Raw genomic sequence first — 19,728 nt, 5'->3', positions numbered from 1 at the left:
CGACTCGGTCGTAGTACATTCCATCCATTTTTTGGAGCCGCTTATCCTCACAAGGGGCGCGGGAGTGCTGGAGCCTATCCCAGCTATCATCGGACAGAACTGTGAGGCCAACGCTCTAACCAGTTGCACCAACGCGCAGGAACATTTATTATTATTTTGTTTTGATAGGTGTATATGGCGCATAAAACGTATTACTTTACCAAAATATATAGCTGCCATTGTTATTATTGTTAAAGCGTGTTTTACCATTTTACATTCCTCCGCTGATTCAAATCATTCCAACTTGAAAGTATTTGACTCATTATTGGCATATTTGAACAAAAATTGTGAAAATATGCTCCCCCAAATTCCACATTTTGGACAAAATCATCCCCCTAATGCAATGAATGGAGATTTTCCCAATATAGCTCATCCATCCAAATATCACAACTTATTCCACCGATCCCACTAATACGTCATTCCATATTCCCCAAATGACCGCTTTTTTTCATGAATCCACATTTTCCATTACAACATTCCTAAAACGATACCAACATTTGTCCGAATTTAGAAACAAATGCTAAGAAATAATATTGTGTGCATATCTTGAGTTTGGTCTCACGATGAAGTGTTGAAATTAATATGTAAGCGTCCACTTAAATCTAGTTCATAACAGAATTTACTTGCTTAGTTGTGTTTGATTTACATGTTTCATATTTTCTTGTACTGGCAACAAACGAAAGAATTAGTGTTGCACCACAACTGCACATCCCTCGTAGTCCACCAAGGTCAATAACATTTGGTTGACCTGGAATAGAACAACAACTCATCAGTCAACTTGTTTGCTCTGTTAACGAACTCACTGTTAAATGTATAGAAACAAAGTCCAAGTTTAAATTACGCCAGCCAACAAACTGAGCACATAATATTAAAACGAGAAAGAAAGAAAAAAAAAACAACAGCATTTTAGTCCATTCTTTCTTCACCTCTTTGGCGCCAAGGCACATTTTATATTCGAAAAATCTCACACCACAAATTCCTATTCAGTTGTTGCTTGGAAACTGACAGATTTTTCAAATAAGTCAAAAAAACAAAAAACCAATGATAGTTCAAGGCACATAAAGCATTTCACATGAGCAAATGCAAGAGCACACAACTCAATAAACATGTCACAAATGTATGAATACCGAAATAACAACGAACCCGTTCTTCATTTTAACTCTTGCTATAAGGTAAAATATTTTAGATTTCGGTGAACCAAGGTTGTCTGAAAATCAATAAACTTTCCCGCTGTCAAATAAGCGGCCCCAAAACAAACATCCTCCTTTATTAAGCAAGCCACTGATAACAGAGGGACCCTGCTCAGTGTCTGACCTCAGTGTGTACACGAGATTCGTCATCCATTCATGATTTTGACAGTCTTGTTCGCTCTGCTGACTTGTTTTTAGTTCAAAATTATAATTTCATCATTATTATTATGTATGGCACATTTATTTACAAATGTCAGTCAAGATGTTGTGGTGAGCTCTGTGGGTGCTTTGTGAATTTGGAATAGAGATACAGAGAGACTGGTAGAGTCACAGAAAGCCATGGAAGACCACCTTCTTGGAGGTTTTTATGGCTTTCCTCAATGGCTTGGTCTAGGAGTTTTGACATTTTCATCAGTGATCAGCATCAGGCCTTCTGCTATGAATGTGTTTTGCCAAGAACAGATCCTGTTTTGAGAAATCTGACATCGTTGGCATTAATTGTTCTACGCTTTGGAGCAGTGTGACAACGGCCATAAGGCGTCTCAAGCTGGGAATTAACTGCAATCGGGGACAGAAAAAAACATCTTGCCGAGTAACAATTTCGCAACCTTGCATCAACTTGAATTTATTTCAATTATGCTGAAATTTTGCAACGTGACTAAAACTCTGCCTTTTGACACACTTTGGAGTCCAGCATGAGTCGCCCTTAGCTTAGCTAGCTAACTGTGCATACACCCCCAAAAACTGCTGGCATCACTCCCCGCGACCCTGGATGGATAATAATAAAAATCCATCCATCCATCCATCCATCCATCCATCCATCCATCCATCCATCCATCCATCCATCCATCCATTTTCTTTGCCGCTTATCCTCACAAGGGTCGCGGGAGTGCTGGAGCCTATACCAGCTGTCAACGGGCAAGAGGGGGCGGTACACCCCGACCTGGTTGCCAGCCAATCACAGGCCACATGGAGACAGACAACAGCTGCACTCACATTAACACCTAGGGGCAATTTAGAGTGTCCAATTAATGTTGCGTGTTTTTGGGATGTGGGAGGAAACCGGAGTGCCCGGAGAAAACCCACGCAGGTACAGGGAGTACATGCAAACTCCATACAAGTGTAGGAGCCGCGATTTGAACCCCAGTCCTCAGAACTGTGAGGCCAATGCTTTCCAGCTGTGCCACCGTGCCGCCTAATATGATTATTGTATTATTATATTTATTTTCACTCGACAGGCACTTAAACTGCGTTGTCATTTTTCCGAGTCTGCATTTTAATCATGTAAAGCATCTAAATAACTGATTATGTGACTACTTTTGTCAACTGGGAATGTTTGCATTGAGAGCTTATCAGATGTGGATGTATGAATGAAATGAATTGTAGTGGCAAAGTCTACTTTTTCCTCTTTTTTATTTATCTATTTATGTATGTATTTTACTATTGATCCCATTTCACAGACTTCAGTCAGTGCCACCCACTCACCCACACGTGACGTGAAAGGGAGGACAGTACTTGTTTAACTTGGCCGATTTCCCGTTTAAAGTGCTATATAAACACTGAATCCTGCACGAGGTCTCCCTCTTTTCCTCATCATTCATTCCAATTTTCCACCTCCTCCTGCATCGAAATGAATCGCTTAAGTATCGCAGTGGTTCTGGGACTACTGGCACTCGGGTGGGCTCAGGTCAATGTTCGGCAGCCTGAGTGTGATTCTCCGGAGGCAGAAGAGGCCGCACTGGTGGCTCAGGATTACCTCAATGGCCAGCATACTCATGGCTATAAATATGCACTAAACAGGATTGAGGACATCAAGATCATCTCGACGGTAAAACAGCGACACTCAGTCAAATAGAATGGTTAAATATGCAAAATATCTTTTGTCTTTTCCATCCATTTCCCATGCTGCTTATCCTCACTAGGGTAGCGGGCGTGCTGGAGGCTATCGCAGCTGACTGTGGGCGAGAGGCGGGATACGGCCTGAACTGGTGTATCGTTCAGCTCAATATGATAAACATTACACAGTTGAAGAGAAAAAAAAAAAAAACTGGCTCACTCTCAGTTTTGTGGTATCGATGACAAAGTGAATAAGAATAAATGTATCATTGACATCTAAGAAAAAGAAAACGCAACTGAAGAAATTATTTGAGCTCATGTAACATTAATATGCATTTCAACTTTAAAAAAAAATCGTGAGCAAAATTACATTTAATCAAAATGTTTTGTTGATTAAAAATATTTTGAAACGTTCATTTTTATCATTTTAAAAAAAGAAAATGTTAAAACCTGTATGGAAATTTACACCAGTGACCTGAGGGTGGATAAAGTGTATAAGGATGGATGGTAGGGAAATTTCCTTCTCTTTTTACATCGAAAATTTTGAATTACTTAAAATGAAATACATTTGAATATACATAAAAGTATGATATCTTGGAACATTCAAAAAATATTTTAATTTGATTTTAAAATAATTTAATGGAAAATATTTTTTTATTTTGACTTAATTAATGTTAGATGACTGTTTAGAGCATCAACCTCACAGTTCTGGGGACCGGGGTTCAAATCGCAGCCCCTATTTTTATATGGAGTTTGCATGTACTCCCCGTACCTGCGTGGGTTTTCTCTGGGCACTCCGGTTTCCTCCTATATCCCAAAAACATGCAACAAATTAATTGGACACTCTAAATTGCCCCTAGGTGTGATTGGGAGTGCAGCTGTTGTCTGTGTCAACCAGTTCAGGGTGTACCCCTGCCTCCTGCCCGGTGACAGCTAGGATAGGCTCCAGCACTCCCGCGTCCCTTGTGAGGATAAGCGGCTAAGAAAATGGATGGATGGATTTGAACAGTGTGTGCACCTGGCCAGTGGGCTGAATATCTTTGGAGTTTGGGGACCCTCTGGTGTAGCTTGAACTCACAATTCCATGTTAACGTCGACTGCAATATAAAATTTGAATGTTTTCTTCGTCACAGCCCGACGCAGATGACGTGTACGTCGTTGAAGTGGACCTTCTGGAGACAGATTGTCACGTGTTGGACCCCACTCCCGTTGCTAACTGCACAGTCCGACCCAAAGCACTGACGGTAAATAAAAAAACAAACGTGGAGTTGAGCAATAGCAAGAGCGAAATATTCTGTTTGACAATGAAACTTTTTAATTTTAATTCAGGCAGTAGAAGGAGACTGCGACGTGGTTCTGAAAAGGGTTGGTGGAGTGCTGACTGTCAGAGCCTTCAAGTGTAGGACGGAAGGTAAAATCTGACACTGCGTGTGCACTGTCAATACAATATTATTTGGATAAGAAATATGTTGTATTGTTTCGACCCCAAAAGTCTGTGATGATACATTTTATATTTACATACAAGTAATGTGAAAAAAGCCAACAACTTTAACCAGGAGTGGCAAAAATACTCTCACTCTGTATTTAAAGTTGGAGTACATATAAGTGTATTATTAGTGGTAACTATCCTGACTGTTTTGTTTTTTTGTCAATTCAATGGACATTGTGCTGCTCCTGGTGTGGTGCCTTGGCCACCTATGGCCAGTATAATACAGACTGAGACATACTGTACAAGGTCCCATATGGTCTTGTGGTTTGGATTCTTGGGTTTTAACCCAGTCTCCTGGGTTTGACATTTGATATGGCAACATCTTTTTAAGTTCCTTGTGCATTTATTACCGACTTGGCAAACAAAGATGATTCTGACAAAGAAAACGGTCACAAGTGCTCAATAACCCACAGCAATATTAGTAGTTCTTGACTGACAAAAAAGAATATATGCCCTTGAGTAATGTTTTACCATCTGTTTACATGTGTTGCTCCACTGATTGTGTTCAAACACCCATTGTCTAAAGATTTACTTACCGCAACAAAGATATTATTACCCAGTCGATGGTGTTTTGCATTCTATGTTAGCATTAACCCGAACTGATTTGATCAAGACAAAGCTATGTGGTTGTTTTAAATAGATAGTGTAATTCTCCTTGCTTTATGTTTAGTTTGATAATAAGCTTCAATAAGGAGTGGGGACAAAAAGCTGGAAGCCTCTTTTTTGAATACATGTTCACTATCTTCCAAACTACTGTGAAGTGAGGAGCTCACTGCCACCTCAAAGATCTCTTGTCTCAAATTTGTGCTCATATCTCAAGGCACCACTCTACTTGTTCTTCATGACTTCCCACCGCTAGTTTTAAATGTAGGGAAAATGCCATCAAGTCTTATATGTCACTATCATCACTTTTAGTGTAAATATCAAAATCCAGGTTAATGTCTTATTTCTCTACAATGTTATTTAGAATCAACAGAGGACCTCTGTTTGGGCTGTCCTATCCTCCTCCCGCTGAACGACACCAAAGCACTGGACTTTGTGCACGCCTCCCTGGCAACCTTCAACAACATCACAGTCAATACAACATACTCTCTACTTGAGGTCGGAAGAATGTCGACACAGGTGGGCTTCCACAATCTTTTTTTATTTACAAGATCCATTGCATCTGGATCGTTGACTCTCTTTCGGGACTTGAACCTTTGAATCCTTTCAGATTGTCTCCGGTGGGCCTCGCTATTTGGCTGAATATGTTATAGTCGAGGCTAACTGCACCAATGACGTGTGCGAGCCGCTGAATGACGTCACGGCTGTAAGTATGCAAGTTATTAACATGGTTACTCTCCTCAGTAGCGATTCCCTGAAAATGATATATATATACATCTTGCGACAAATGTATAGGTCACTTGCACAACTTCAGAGCAAGTACATTGTGGGTAAGAATTTTTTGTGTGTCGGCCATGTTGGGTGGTTGTAAGCAGTTCTTAAAGTTTGTCTACATACCAGCATCGCGTTCATTGTATCTGCACTTTCTATGGCGTTTTCCAAGTATTTCGAGGATCTGTCGGCTGATCTGAAACCCTACTACAGGCAGAAAATCAGTTTATCTGAGGATCTGGACCCGTGTAGTCTATCGAAGGCTGATTTTGCGAGAGTGATTTGGCCGAGAGTGGAATACCCCGACATTGTGAACTACTTGGTGCTTACAACCAACAGCCTTACTAACCAACAGATGGAGGACTACAAGTCCTTGGAGGCTCACAATTACTTTGTAAGCGGGTGGATTCAGAGTGTCCTCTGCAAAACGTTGTCTGAAGAAAAGGTTTTAATTGTTGCTCGACTAAGTAACTTGTAATCACCCGGGACAGAGTGCGTAAACTATATAAATATATGTAATTGTATATATAGAATAGGGTTATATTCCAGATTCAGGCCTTGACTTAATTACATAACAAGTATATCTATTTACTTTGTCACATTTGCCATTTCACATTTTAAGGTACCGGTACCTAAAATATCACCCTGGTAGGTAGTCCAACAAGGCGTATGACAGAAATACTAGCCTAAAGTCTAAATACCTAATTTGTCATTTTGACAATAGTTGAGTATACCAAACAAATGTCAAAAGAACAAAAACAATGGTATTTTATGGGCTGGCTCGGACAGTTTTGGTCGGACCTGCACAGTGCATTTCATCAAAAGTCCATTGTTCTCAGTTCTACAAAACGTAATTATTATGTGGGCAGGTGCTATACGCATACTCGTGTTGTTTTTAATATATATACGGTATATTTCCTTCTTAAAAATAATTTGACGTTTACAGACAGTAAACAGACAGCAAACGCACAACACACTTTCATACGTTTGTATCCTAAACTGTAGATGAAAAGCCTGTCACTGGCGGCCGATTTCGATCGGCGGCCGAGGTGGATGTACATGTACATGTAGACCTATCAAACACCGTTAGTCTTGTAATATAAAACACAGCAAACAACACATACATGTAAAAATAGCGGTAGGAGGATATGGTCAAAGTGCAATACTAGGCTTAAACTTACCACTTATGAAGTGATCGCTGCACACACGACTTGAAACTGTGGGACGAGTGAGATCTGCACGCGAGATATCACTGAGCCACTACACCTCCCGTTTGCTCGACAATTCTTCTGTTTGGGGTCCTTGGTGCGTAATTATTTTCGGAAATCGGAAAAACCGTCTTTTCCCTTCTTTGCTGAACTTGTTATAGCAGCCAATAACACAACACGTGTGCACCATCGTCTCAGAAGTCAAAAAGCGTCTTATGTAATCTAATGTAACCAGCTTAAGCTGAGACCTCCCAATATGGCGGCCAGAAAAAAATTCAAAACGGATGTGACGTCACCTGCAAGTCACCTATTTTTGTTTCTCTATTTGTTCTCATGACATATGACGTGTATAGTGCCAAGCGGAACAATTACATGCTCTTCCACTAGATAGAAGGTACAATTAATCTGTATCCACCTCTTGTCATACATACAGTACAACATATTAGCTTTGTGTTTAAAAAAAAAAAAAGTAGGGCCACATTTCACATTGTGGAAGTCCATTTGGAAGTAAATTGAGATGAAGAGATCATCTTTACAGAATATATACTGATCACATTTTTCTTTGGTGGTGTACCATGAAATGGTTCTGTTAAATGTGCCTTGGATCCACAAAGGTCGATAGGGTTTTCTGAAGCTTTAATTACTTAATACAGCATTAGTTGAACCCCAAACAACTTTGATCCCTATTTTTCTTGCGTGACAAATTGGTTTTATATCAATATTTTTCCAGACTAGCATTGAAATGCAAAATACAACTCACCATTACACTCAATTCAAGTCGTTAAATTATACAGCTCTGACAAGAGTCCCAACAGGCTACATAAGAAAAAAACTGACATTCTCGGTTCACGACCCCCATCAGCGCAACATAAAAGTCAGAAATAAATACCTTGGGGGATGGGGGGGCATTAGAGAAAGGATCACATATGGCACCCCAGTCCACCCCAGGCTGCAATCCATACCGAGTGGGCAACCTTTTATCACCTGAGAGGATACTTTACAATGTTTGTGTAATGAAATGAAGCAGTGCAGGGAGACACCTGCTGGAATGTGGTTGTTCTAAGGAATTCTCGTAGTTGATTATTGCAGGATTCTTACAACTGTCTCACTTCAATTATTGCCGCATAGCGCCCAGAGATGGAAGAGGGTGGGGTAGAAGAGAAGCCACAGCAAAACTTGTCAAATTCCAGATGTCAGGGTGAGACAGGGAAAGAGACTAGTTACATAGCAAGTGTGCTTTAACCAAATGTAGTACAGAAATACTCACCTTAAGTCAAGATGTAAACATTTCTAAGGTAGCGCTGTAATTTTCAAGAGTAGAGCATTCCGAAGTATTGGAGTCCAAACGGAGAATGTTCTAGAACCTGGTAACTTCTTTTTGACTGTCAGTCATCAAAAGACCAACATTTTGCTCCATAGAGCAGGCTTGATGTGAGATCACATTGTAGTGATTAACCTGTATTTTAAGGAGTGCAGATATTGTCTTCTATGCAGCCCCCTTCTTTAAGGTTGTACATTCATTACTTTTTAGTTATTTTTTTTTAGATGTATCACATTCATGTTTTGACGTGTATACAGTGGCACAGCTACTTTAAAAAAAAAAGTTTATTTGAGCTGATGGTCAAGAAAGTTTTTTGTTCAGGCTCAGTAACTGTCAGCAGCCCAGTGGTTGGGTAAAACTACTATAACATCTAAAAATACAGACTTGTTACTATCTCCACTCAGCTGCAAACTGTCCACATGATTTTCCCAATTAGACTCGTGGTATATGCAGTGCCCAAGGCCTCGGAGCTGCCCACACAGTAGACTGCAAGATGTTTTCCATTACGGTGAGTAATATTGTATTCTTGTCTAAACCATATTGACTACTCAATCAGTTCAGGAAATTTCAGTATGCATTATGCAAAATTTCACTATGAACCTACTGCAAAATATATTAACCAATTTTTCTAAACTTCAATTAACTTTCAATTTCTCAACAATTGCCCTCAAACTTCCAAAGACATTAATACCTTTGTGACTTCCCAGCTCAAGGCTACAAACAGCTGATGGTCCAAGATCCGTAGCCGCTTCATCTTGGCCTCATCAAAATTTCAACTGTTGAAATTTAAAAATAGGCCAACTCATAGATCAATTTGTCAGTTTAAAAGGCCAAAATAGTGTTAGTTATAGCACAATTGAATTCATCCTGAAACCTCACTTAAGAGCGGAATATTCCAGTGGTTCTGGTTACTTAAGTGTGCTTACGCATATCCTTCAGGTACCTCCTCTGGATGCCAACAGCACTTCCGTCCTTCCGACCTTCCACGTACACGCACACTCACAAAATACGACCAGAAAGCATGGTCTAAGACACCACAAGCTGACTTCTCTCCATGACCCACACGTTACTGGTCTTCTGTCTTCCGAGTCGGCGTCAGAATCTGCCGAAGTGGTGTCCGTAGCAACTCCGGCTGTGGTGAATGCTACAGAGTCTGTTGCCGCAACTCCGGCCGCTGACACATCATCAGCATCAATCAGTGGAGAGGTTCCAGTTGCGGTGGTAAAGAGAGACGTGCAGGCCGCACCTGCCGCAGTAACAGACCCCATTCTCCTGCTACCACGATGCCCAGGAAGGGTCAGATTCTTTTCTTAAATGTTCATGTTTTTAGATACTCAGGTTTCAACATTGGCTTAAACTATAACAGCATTACGCCCCCCCCCAAAGTTTGTAAAGGTGGCATTTAACTACTATTCCTTGGCTTAAAGAGTCAAACCGAAAGTCAGATGAAGCAATTTTATTGTAATAAAATCACATTGCTTGAATCTAATCTCATGTGTAATTTTACTCATAAAAATCCTATGCATGCATAAACACACACACGCTCAGTACTGATGAAATATTTAGGGAGGCATGACTAACGTACTTCAAAATAGGTCATCCAGGCAAAACTGACCAACTACCTATTTGAACAAAAATAAAATCACCTTGAGTAGCTAAGATACGACTAATTATATTAAGAAAAATAGTTACTGTACTTAAGTGGTCAGGTATCTGTACATTCCTTGAGTATTTGAAAACAGATCCTTACTGTCAAAATCCACAGATGACGAAATACAGGGGTAAAAATTATTTATTTGCCATTAATGCAAGTCATAGCTAGTGACAGTCCAATTCTGTTAGGGGACAAAAAAAAAAAAAAAAAACAAGATCAGTTTAACAGGAGAGAAAAATCGGTTTCAAGATTAACGGTGGAAATACAAAGTGACATCCCGCGTTTGTTGGCCGTTTAACTCTATTTTGGTCCAGATTTGACTTCAAAGTGATTTCTTGAAGACTTTGTCAATCCTTTACCAAGAAGAGGCTTCCAATTCCAGGTGTTAACACGCTGGAGTCTTGCAGAATGTTGGACCGGGACATTTTGGTCATGAATGCCAACCTTGAAATTTCTAGACCCCAGAGACCACCCTGGTGCTTTCCCTGGTGGGCCATGCTGAAGCAGTACATATCCTTTTGGTTCAGAAGAACGCTCTGTCTGATGACGTTTGAAGAATTTTTTGGGCTTATTCCAATGTGACTGTGGCAGATTCTGCAGGAATGATGAGTTTTTTATTACTTCGGCATCATTAACCATGGAGTACGGAAGCAAAGGGTGAAGGTCGTCCTGGACTTCAGAATGGGTAGGTCTGTCAGAATCATAAGAGAATATTTGCATACGATTGGAGTTGTGCTGTTGTAGATATTTGCCGATATTGGGATTCACACCAGATGGATAATTTGTGACCCTGGGCGAAAGTTGGTAGTTTTGCTTCTTTGGGTGCTCATTTCGTGCCTCTTGATTTACAGGTGCGTAAAATTCATTCTGAACCCCAAAGGGCATAACTTGTGGTGATAATTTGGGTGGTGCTAAATTTGAACTATTCTTATACAGCCAACCGGAATACTGTGAATTAGTTTTAGTAGCCAAATAAGGGTAACTTTGTTGTTCAGATGGTACCATGTTGGGAATACCTCCAAGTAATGAAGCAGAGTTGCTACCTGGTGATTGGTGATATGGTTGCTTTTCATTTGCAACAGAGTCTACATTTTTCTCAGGATGGTTTTCAGGGTTTTTTCCATAACCCATGCCATTTCCAGGTACATAATAGGCCACTGAAGCAACATATGGAAACTCTTGTGAGATTGTATGAGTCACTTTATCAGATGCTCCAGGACGGGAAAGATACAGATGCTGATGGAAAGCAATTTGTGGACAGCAATTTGAAAAACCACCAGTGCAAAATTGTAAGCATCCACTAGCTGAACCCGGGGGAACCACAGCACCATTACTGGGCTGCAAGAGTGGAATAGCCCAATGTGGTTTCTTGCCTGGGGGCAATGTTACATACTGCTGCCATTGTGGACGAGGTATCTTACTCTCTGGAAGCTGGATGGGTGAAAGTTTTTCCCCTTCTGTAGTCTGTTTAATAAGATGTGTTGAAATATGTTTTACTGGGCTTTGAGGTTCCAGAGGCCAAAAGAGATTCCCAGGGACCTCAGGTTTCAGTGGACCAGGTGGTTTATTAACTGCGCCAACATTAAATGGATAGTAGAGATTAGCTTGTTGATGTACATGGCCAGGGACTTCAGGTTGTCTTGAGTCTGGTGGGTGTAGAAAAGTTACTGTCTTTTTGGGATAGTCTCCTGAGCTGGGAATAGGGTAAACCAGGTAGGGATTTTTCAGTTGCGGGACCCAACTTTGAGGGAATACAGATGTTTGGGGGTCCTGTGCAGGTTTGGCAACTGGTTTGTTTTGATGCCAGAAGGTGGAAACTGACCACTCGACAGGACTCAGTGGGGCCTCAGACTCTTGTGGTTTAAATGGCCATTGAACCAGCCTTGGCTTGGTTGTTTTTTCAGGACTGGGCTTAGGGTAAGGTAGGAAGTGGTATGGATCTGTTGGCTGCTTCACTTGTCCAGGAGGGATCTTTGGCAGTTGTGGTTTCAATGACCATTGATTTGGCATTGTCTTTTCAGAAGGTTGTTTAAGTCCTGGCTTAGGGTAAAGTGGATATAGGTATGGATCGGTTGGTTGCTTCACTGATCCATGAGGGACTTCTGGCATTTGTGGTTTGACTGGCCAAAGCTCTAGGATTGGCTTTATAGCTGGTTCTCTAGGACTGGGTATAGGGTAAAGTGGATAAGGGTATGGCTCGGTTGGCTGCTCCATTGGACTTGACAAGACCTCAGGATTGTGTAGATTATGCAATGGCTTTTTGGTGGGCTCTTCAGAACTTGACTTTGGGTATGTGTATGGATTGGGTGGCTGTTGCACTGGTCCTGGAGTGACCCTGGGCTTTGGCATTGGTTTTCTGGTGGGTTCTTTTGGTCTGTGTGTAGAATTAACCGGGTAAGGGTATAGCTCGGGTGGCTGCTTTATTCGACCTGGGGTAGCCTCAGGATTTTGTGAATGAGGTATTTGTTTGGTGGGTTTTTTGGGTCTGGGTATAGGGTAAAGTGGATAGGGATATGGATTGGGTGGCTGCTGCACAGGACCAGCAGGGACCATAGGGATTTTTGGCTCACGGATGGGCTTTTTTGCTGGTTCTTTCGAAACAGGCCAAGGGTAAAGTGGATAGGGATAAGGGTATGGATAGATTGGCTTATGGACGTGACCTGGAGGGACCTTGGGCTTTTTAAATGATTCTTTAGGACTGGGCATAGGATAAAGTGGATACGTTGGCAGCAGTATCTGATCCAGAGGGTCTTCAGGCCACTGTGGAACAGGTATGCGTTTGTCATTTGGTTTATGTCCATTTTCTAGCAAGGGTTTTGAAGGAAAAAGATGGACTGGACGTTGTACTTTGCCTTTTGGTTTCTCAGGTTCGTGTGGTTGGGATGGCTGTGGTTTATCATCAGTGCCTGGGAAAAATTGATAGAAGTAAGGATAGAGTGGGTGCCCAGCAGGAACTGTTGGAGCTTCTGGGAACTGTTGAGAAGGGGTAGGGTTGGCTTCAGGGGTTTCCGGAGGTTTGTTAGGGGAAGCTGGCTGTGCACCTTGAGCTGGTTGAACCTCAGCCTCTTGTGGTGAAGGAACAGTCTTTCTATCTTTACTTTTAGTTTCTGTCTGTGGATTTGGTAAAAATGGATAAGGTTTATGCAAATCTGAAGGGACTTCAGGTGGACGTGGCTTGGGAGGTTGTGGAGAAGGAGCGCCTTTTGTCTCTTTTCTTGGTTTATTTTCAGACTGTGGATTTGGCAAAAAGGGATATGACTTCACAGGACCAGGGACTTTAGGTTGTTGAAACTTTGGGGGGTGTGGAGAAGGAACTGTCTTAATAGCTTTGCTTGGCTTATATTCAGGATGTGGTTTTGGCAAGAAGGGATAAGACTCCTCCAAATGACCAGAAGGGACTTCAGGTTGTGTCTTGGTGGGTTTTGGTGATTGAACAGACATTGTTTCTTTGCTTGGTTTATTTTCAGGCAAGAAGGGATATGGTTTCTCTACATGATCTGGAGGTCCTTCAGGATGATGTGGCGTGGGAGCAGTCGTGGGCTTTTGGAGAGGTTTTACCACAGGCCCAGGGGTAGGATTAAGTGGATAGGGGAATAGATATGGCGGCGTGTCAGGTGTTTGAGAGGGGTGTGGAGCAGGTGTGGGTTTATCTGCTTTTTCATGCTGTGGTACAGGAAAGAGAGGGTAGCCTGGCTGCCGTTCAGGAACAGGAGAGGCTTCAAGTTTGAATGGCTGTCGAATAGGCTTGAGCTTATGAGGAATCACTGGTTTGTTGGGACTTGACTGTGAATGGCTGAATGGGTAAGAGGGATACAAGCCCACATTCAGGGTTTGCAGTGGTTCCTGTGATGGGCTTTTTGTGGGTGGAGACAGACCTGGGGCCATTGATGGACAAGAAACCTTGGCTTCTCCTTCACCAGCCAATTCCAAAGTGTACAGCCCATCCTGAAATGATAAGTCAATCTTTGAAATACGTCAAGTAAAGCTTTACTTGCCAATTACATTTCTTTACCTTCTTCTTCACACAGTGACCATAGTGAACAGACATGATTACACCTTCACCTTGTTTGGCCAAGTTGATCCGACATTTGGACGAGGCAGCAGTTAGAAATTCCCACTTGCCATTCACTGTTAGGGGAGTTACAATGTGATCAGAAATACAATTTTTGTTTACAGTTCAATTTACACAGTAGTTCTCAAACTAGGCTCCCCGGAACACTGTCAGCAGGTGACCCATAAGTATACAAAATTGAAATAGCGATACGTCATATCTGGTATTTCAACGTGCATGCCAGCCAAGGGCTGAGAAAGTGGGGTGGATGCCATTTCTAATGTTTCAAATTTACACAATAGGAAATAGTGGGACCTTGAGCAATGGAGGCAGGGAACAGGACCGATGTCTTTCTGGATCGCCCCCAAAAAAATCCAAAAGATGTGGCAGCCAAGTTGAATCTAGAGCAATAATGTGGCTACCAATAACTATTACAGGTATTGTGCCTTAGAGTGCAAAGAAAAATTGCAGTGTGAAGGAATTTATACATTTTAAAAAAAAAGGCATCTGGAACATACTGTACTATTTTTGATACAGTAAGTTTTATAAAGTAGTTTGCCTTTGGCAACTCACTTGGAACTAGGAAGCACACACACATCTCACTGTGCCCCGATGAGTACTACTGCACATGAAAATTAACCACACAAGCATGGCAAGTTTGGGAGGTTAATTACTTCAGAAGAATTTTTTTTTTTTCCCTCCACAGCTTTGTACTGTACTGGTGTTTTAAGCCATGACAATGCTGATAAAATGTAGTATACATATGGCCTCAAAAGTTTGAATGTAATTGTACGCTTTATCAGACTCCCCCTAGTCCATTCTATCAAGGTTGACTTGAAATTCAATCAAAGAAGGTGACTGATTCCATTTAGTGCACATTTCTACCCTGAAAGGGTATCCCTGGACCCAAAACATTCAAGAACAGTTTTCAGATACCAATAGTGATTTGAAGTTAATGAATAAGTGACTCACCCTTTATTTTGATTCTTGAGAGTGGAATAGTCCATTCAGTTTTTACAATCATACCATCTGTATGGCAGGTGACCATTGGTGGGTTGGGTGAAGATGGTATCAATGGGCATATCATCCTCACTGGGAACCCCCACCAAAGTAAGGGTAGGACATAAGCATTCTCCTGGAAAATCAAATGTTTAAAGAGTCAATGCTTATTTGTCTGCAAGTTTTTATTTTTAAGTGTCCGACCAAGTGTTGGTAACTGTTCAGAAGATATTGCTAAAGGTGGTTGTTGTTGCTAGAAGGTGCCAAACAATGTCATTTTATATGCCATATTAAACAGGAGAATTACTCATTGATCAAATTTGAATTATTTGTGAGCAGACATTTGGTTTTGACTTGAACGTAAAATAAACTGGCAAATTTTGCAAAGAAAGAAAAAAAGATTATGAAAACATTTCATTAGACTGATTTAAATCTGTAATATTTCTAACACTTCCACTGTCATCTATCACCTATACTGTACTTTACTATTTTTCTATATAGAATCCTTTTAGGCTTAGCCTAAAAGGATTCTATATAAAAAAAATAATTTTAGGCTTACCTCTTTTCAGATTGTTAATGCAATGCATAACCAACATCTTGACTCCAAAAAAATTGCACTCATAGCCAAACATTTTTGAAATCCGAACCTAATAACAGAAGGAGGCAGACTGGTACCTCACAGTTCTGGGCTAGGGACGTATATACAGGCACATTTTTTCAAAAAGCGTGCAACAAGCTTAGAGAGGACTTTGCTACAATAGGCACATGAGCCTGAAGCCAGTCATAGTCTCACTATAAATTTGAGCCTAAATGAGTCATCTGGAGGCTTCTCCATTTAAAGAGTTTTCACAATGTCTTGGCATTCAGCAAATTAGATTTTTCTTGATGGAAGTTCTCAGTTAGAAAACACCTGCTCACATCCTTTTGATTCACCATGTACTATGTAATGTACACTGAGTAAAAGTATTTGAAGACCCTGCGATTTTGCAGGTTCTCCCACTTTGAAATCATGTAGGGGTCTGAAATTTTCATCTTCGGTGCATGTCAACTGGGATAGACATCAGGAACTCACAATGTATGATTTAAATGTGTACATTACTACTGCAAATAAGGATTTGAACACCTGGCAGTTTTCAGAAAAACCTGGCTCTCAAAAACCTGTTAGTCCACCTCTCAAAACTCAACCTACAGTCCAGTTAATCCGTATAGGTCGAGCATTGCAGACTGCTACAAAACGGGGGGCCTCTGAATGAAAAAGTGCCTGAGGTTTGTCAACCAATCAGCGTTCATCAACAGAGCCCAACCGGTCAAAGAGTTCTGGTAGCTCTCTAAGGACTCTACTCTTCAAGGGGAACTTTCTGTACCCTGGTAGGTTTTTTTTTTTTAAGACACAGTGAACTCAGAGTAACTAAGGAAGTTCCTGCACAGGAAATGCCCCTGGTCTGAAAATTTACAGGCAAATACAGTCGTGCTTTGCGTCACTTAAGTTGCTAAAAGTTCTGATTAAATTTTAAGTTGAATTTGTGAGCACTTGTTGCAAGGGTAGCCTGAAAAGTTGCCAAATTTACAAACAAAAGCTCCGAATTAGCATAAATTGTTTTACCTGAAGAGTGACAAAACAGCCGTCATAAGGAGCAACCAAGACCATTTCTCTTCGCGTTGACATTATGGTGTATCCACAGCTTTGCGGTAGCATGGATAAAGGCAATGGAGACAGATTACCTAGGACAAGTTGAATTCAATTGAGATTTTAGGATAGCATTAAATGAGAAAAATGCAGCCATTTCTGTATTAGAGTTGAACTATTCCTTAAAAAAAAAAAAAAAAAACATACCTCTATCCACCAAAATCAGAGATCCAGGAGTGGAAGCAAAATCTTGGACCTGAAGTTTCATAGAGTTGGCCCTACATTCCACCTTGGGATCCATTTTAATGAGCTGATCAGTCAATACTTTGTCGTCTTTGGAAAAATCCTCCTGTAGACTGGGTTGCCAATAAATACTTCCTCCTTCACAAAAAGATTGAGAGAAATGTAATTAATAATTTTAACAGTCATTTTCAGAGGCCCCAATGGTCAGCCTTGCAGTGCCCCAAAATTAAGGGATGAATTTATAAACTGCCTCCAGTGAATACTTAAAATAAAATGTTTCTGTAAAATTAAGTGAGTCCTTTGAATTTATCTGATCATTTCCTTGTTTTACTACAAAATGCCTACAGTTTACCATTTGTATTCCTCCCAACAAATATGTCCACAACCCTTTGAATTAGATGAGAAACTTCACCTACAATGTGGGAAAAAAAAAATTAATACATACCTGCATCTGCTTGGTAATCTGAATCATCATCTAGGATGTGACTTGTGTCTTTGTTCAACTGAGCAATTTGCTGAGGGACTAACAGCCATCCACTGTAAGAAAAATCACTTTTGTCGGCAATCAGTGGGGGCTTGTGTCTTGCTTGAATCAACGTCTTCAGCCTTGCCAGTTGGGAACAATGGCAAAATGTACCAGCAGCAAGCATAAAAAATCCAAAATAGAGTAAAATCTTACAGCCCCCTGGCTCGCTACACGCCATCGGAACTGAAGAGGAAGGCTCTGCATACAGAGAAAGTCAAGTTCTGCTCTGTGCTGACGACTTAAAAGATTGCTGGCTGCACAGGTTGGACTAATGAGGAGACAAAATGGCCGTAGCAGCAGGTGTGAGCAATGGGATAATTTTGGGTGCGGTTCCAAAAGTATCCCATTGGCTCTTCAGGCCTGTTCACCAGGAGAGGAACAAAATGTTAGAAAGACAGTGGGAGGCTGTGAATTTAGTACCTGGAACTTTTTTTTTTTTTTTTGGATTCCTCCATATCTTAACACCACCACTATCATGTCACGGTTATAAAAACCTTTAACATGATATAAAAACACAGTGTATCGTGAAAGCAAGCAAATGTCCCATGTACATCATCTGGAGCAGTTCAAAATCTAAATCTATCCCATTATATGACAAAAACATAAAAATTTTTAAAAATCTAATATAGAACACCATACTCACCAGAGATACTAATTACTGTGGAACCTCAGGTTAGGTATTTGTTCCGTTACCCTATTCTCAAGGTGAACATTATATTATCATTATTTTTTATCAATGTGTGATTAAAAATGAATACTGTCCAATGTAGAAATAGGTGAAAAAATACTTCTCATGATGAAATAACCCTGGGGTTCCCAGCAAATCGCTATGTAGTACCATAGACTTTTTGGGTACAGTAATGTGTACCTCAGGGCGGCCCGGTGATTCCGCTGGAAAGCGTTGGCCTCACAGTTCTGAGGTCGAGGGTTCGAGACCGCCTCTGCCTGTGTGGAATTTGCATGTTCTCCCCGTGCCTGCATGGGTTTTCTCTGGGCACTCCGGTTTCCTCCCACATCCCAAAACCATGCGACATTACTCGGAGACTCTAAATTGCCCCTAGGTGTGATTGTGAGTGCGGATGTTTGTCTCCACGTATGTGCCCTGCAATTGGCTAGCAACCAGTTCAGGGTGTACCCCGCCTCCTGCCCGTTAACAGCTGGGATAGGCTCCAGCACTCCTGCGACCCTGCGAGGATAAGCGGCTAAGAAAGTAGATGGATGGTTAATGTCTACCTTCAATGTGGTTGGTGCCATTTTAGGGAAAATAAAACAAAGAAACTTAAAAGCACAGGGCCAATTATGTTTAGAATTAGAATTTAGATTGTAAATGTACTACTATTGGACTACATTTAAGATCCCATTTTTTCATTAGCTCTTCCATTTCTCGACAAAAACTGAGTAGATACATATTTCCTTTTTTAAAACTGCCAAATAGGTTTTGTAAATTAAAAAGTTTAAAACAATAAAATTAATTACATGTCTGTACATTCAGTATAGCAATGTACAAAATAAAGTTGATTCATAACACCGGTGCCTGTAGACCTCCCTTTATAACTGATGCTTCGGTCGGGATCGAGACCCTCCTGGGTCCAGGCGGACTCAGTGGCGTCTTCATGTTTGGGACACCTGCAAGACGGGCTTGCTGACTTGCCCCCTTTGGACGGATGTGATTTTTGGGCAATTTCCATGCAGTACTACATACTTATTGTCCACAGATTTTTAAAGTAATTTTGATCGTTTATATCCCATTTCCATAACCTTATTTCACATTTGGCACACGTTGCTGCCCACCATCATTTTGGACTAACTGCCTTTTTAAGTAACTGACATTGACACTACGACCAACATTTTTCCAATTTTTATATTATGTGTATGGTTAAGGTAGAATGGAGGATAGTGGGTTACCACATTTGCCTCACAGTTGTGATGACGCAGGTTCAAACTTGGCCTCACTTGTGTGGAGTTAACATGTTCTCCCAGTAACAGGGTGGAGAACAAAGAACATGGAAACTGGGATTCTAACCCTAGTCCTCAGAACTGTGAGGCCAATGCGCTAGCCAGTTGTTCCAATGTGCCTGTATATAAAATACACATCCATGCATTTCTTAGCCGCTTATCCTCACGAGGGTTGCGGAAGTGCTGGAGCCTATCCCAGCTGTCAATGGGCAGGA

At 41.0% G+C, this 19,728-nt stretch overlaps 2 protein-coding genes across 2 annotated transcripts; one reads left to right on the top strand and one right to left on the bottom strand.

Moving 5' to 3' along the window:
- The first annotated feature begins 2,840 nt into the window (after positions 1-2,840).
- ahsg2 (alpha-2-HS-glycoprotein 2) lies at positions 2,841-9,946 on the top strand. The gene is made up of 7 exons (XM_061838187.1): positions 2,841-3,057; positions 4,199-4,309; positions 4,395-4,476; positions 5,522-5,676; positions 5,768-5,863; positions 8,894-8,965; positions 9,397-9,946. Exons 1-7 carry the CDS (start codon positions 2,860-2,862, stop codon positions 9,769-9,771), a joined length of 1,089 nt encoding a protein of 362 aa, XP_061694171.1. The 5' UTR covers positions 2,841-2,859; the 3' UTR covers positions 9,772-9,946.
- LOC133510366 (adhesive plaque matrix protein-like) lies at positions 9,899-17,839 on the bottom strand. Its single transcript, XM_061838185.1, has 6 exons — positions 17,477-17,839; positions 16,996-17,169; positions 16,765-16,883; positions 15,135-15,297; positions 14,124-14,239; positions 9,899-14,056 (listed from the first exon to the last, which is right to left on the bottom strand). Exons 1-6 carry the CDS (start codon positions 17,733-17,735, stop codon positions 10,412-10,414), a joined length of 4,476 nt encoding a protein of 1,491 aa, XP_061694169.1. The 5' UTR covers positions 17,736-17,839; the 3' UTR covers positions 9,899-10,411.
- Between the last annotated feature and the right edge of the window lie 1,889 nt (positions 17,840-19,728).

This window comes from Syngnathoides biaculeatus, chromosome 13, assembly GCF_019802595.1.
Source record: "Syngnathoides biaculeatus isolate LvHL_M chromosome 13, ASM1980259v1, whole genome shotgun sequence".
In the NCBI taxonomy this organism is placed as follows: Eukaryota; Metazoa; Chordata; class Actinopteri; order Syngnathiformes; family Syngnathidae; genus Syngnathoides; species Syngnathoides biaculeatus.
This window is presented reverse-complemented; position numbering and strand designations above follow the sequence as displayed.

What these genes read in the sequence shown, in the direction of transcription:
- ahsg2 (XM_061838187.1), top strand. Translation starts at nt 2,860, where the DNA reads ATGAATCGCTTAAGTATCGCAGTGGTTCTGGGACTACTGGCACTCGGG. An exon ending in TCGGAAGAATGTCGACACAG is followed by an intron (nt 5,677 to 5,767) that starts GTGGGCTTCCAC and finishes GAATCCTTTCAG; the next exon opens with ATTGTCTCCGGTGGGCCTCG. An exon ending in CGCTGAATGACGTCACGGCT is followed by an intron (nt 5,864 to 8,893) that starts GTAAGTATGCAA and finishes TTTCCCAATTAG; the next exon opens with ACTCGTGGTATATGCAGTGC.
- LOC133510366 (XM_061838185.1), bottom strand. Translation starts at nt 17,735, where the DNA reads ATGGCGTGTAGCGAGCCAGGGGGCTGTAAGATTTTACTCTATTTTGGA. An exon ending in TCTGATTTTGGTGGATAGAG is followed by an intron (nt 16,884 to 16,995) that starts GTATGTTTTTTT and finishes AACTTGTCCTAG; the next exon opens with GTAATCTGTCTCCATTGCCT. An exon ending in CTCAAGAATCAAAATAAAGG is followed by an intron (nt 14,240 to 15,134) that starts GTGAGTCACTTA and finishes CTCCCCTAACAG; the next exon opens with TGAATGGCAAGTGGGAATTT.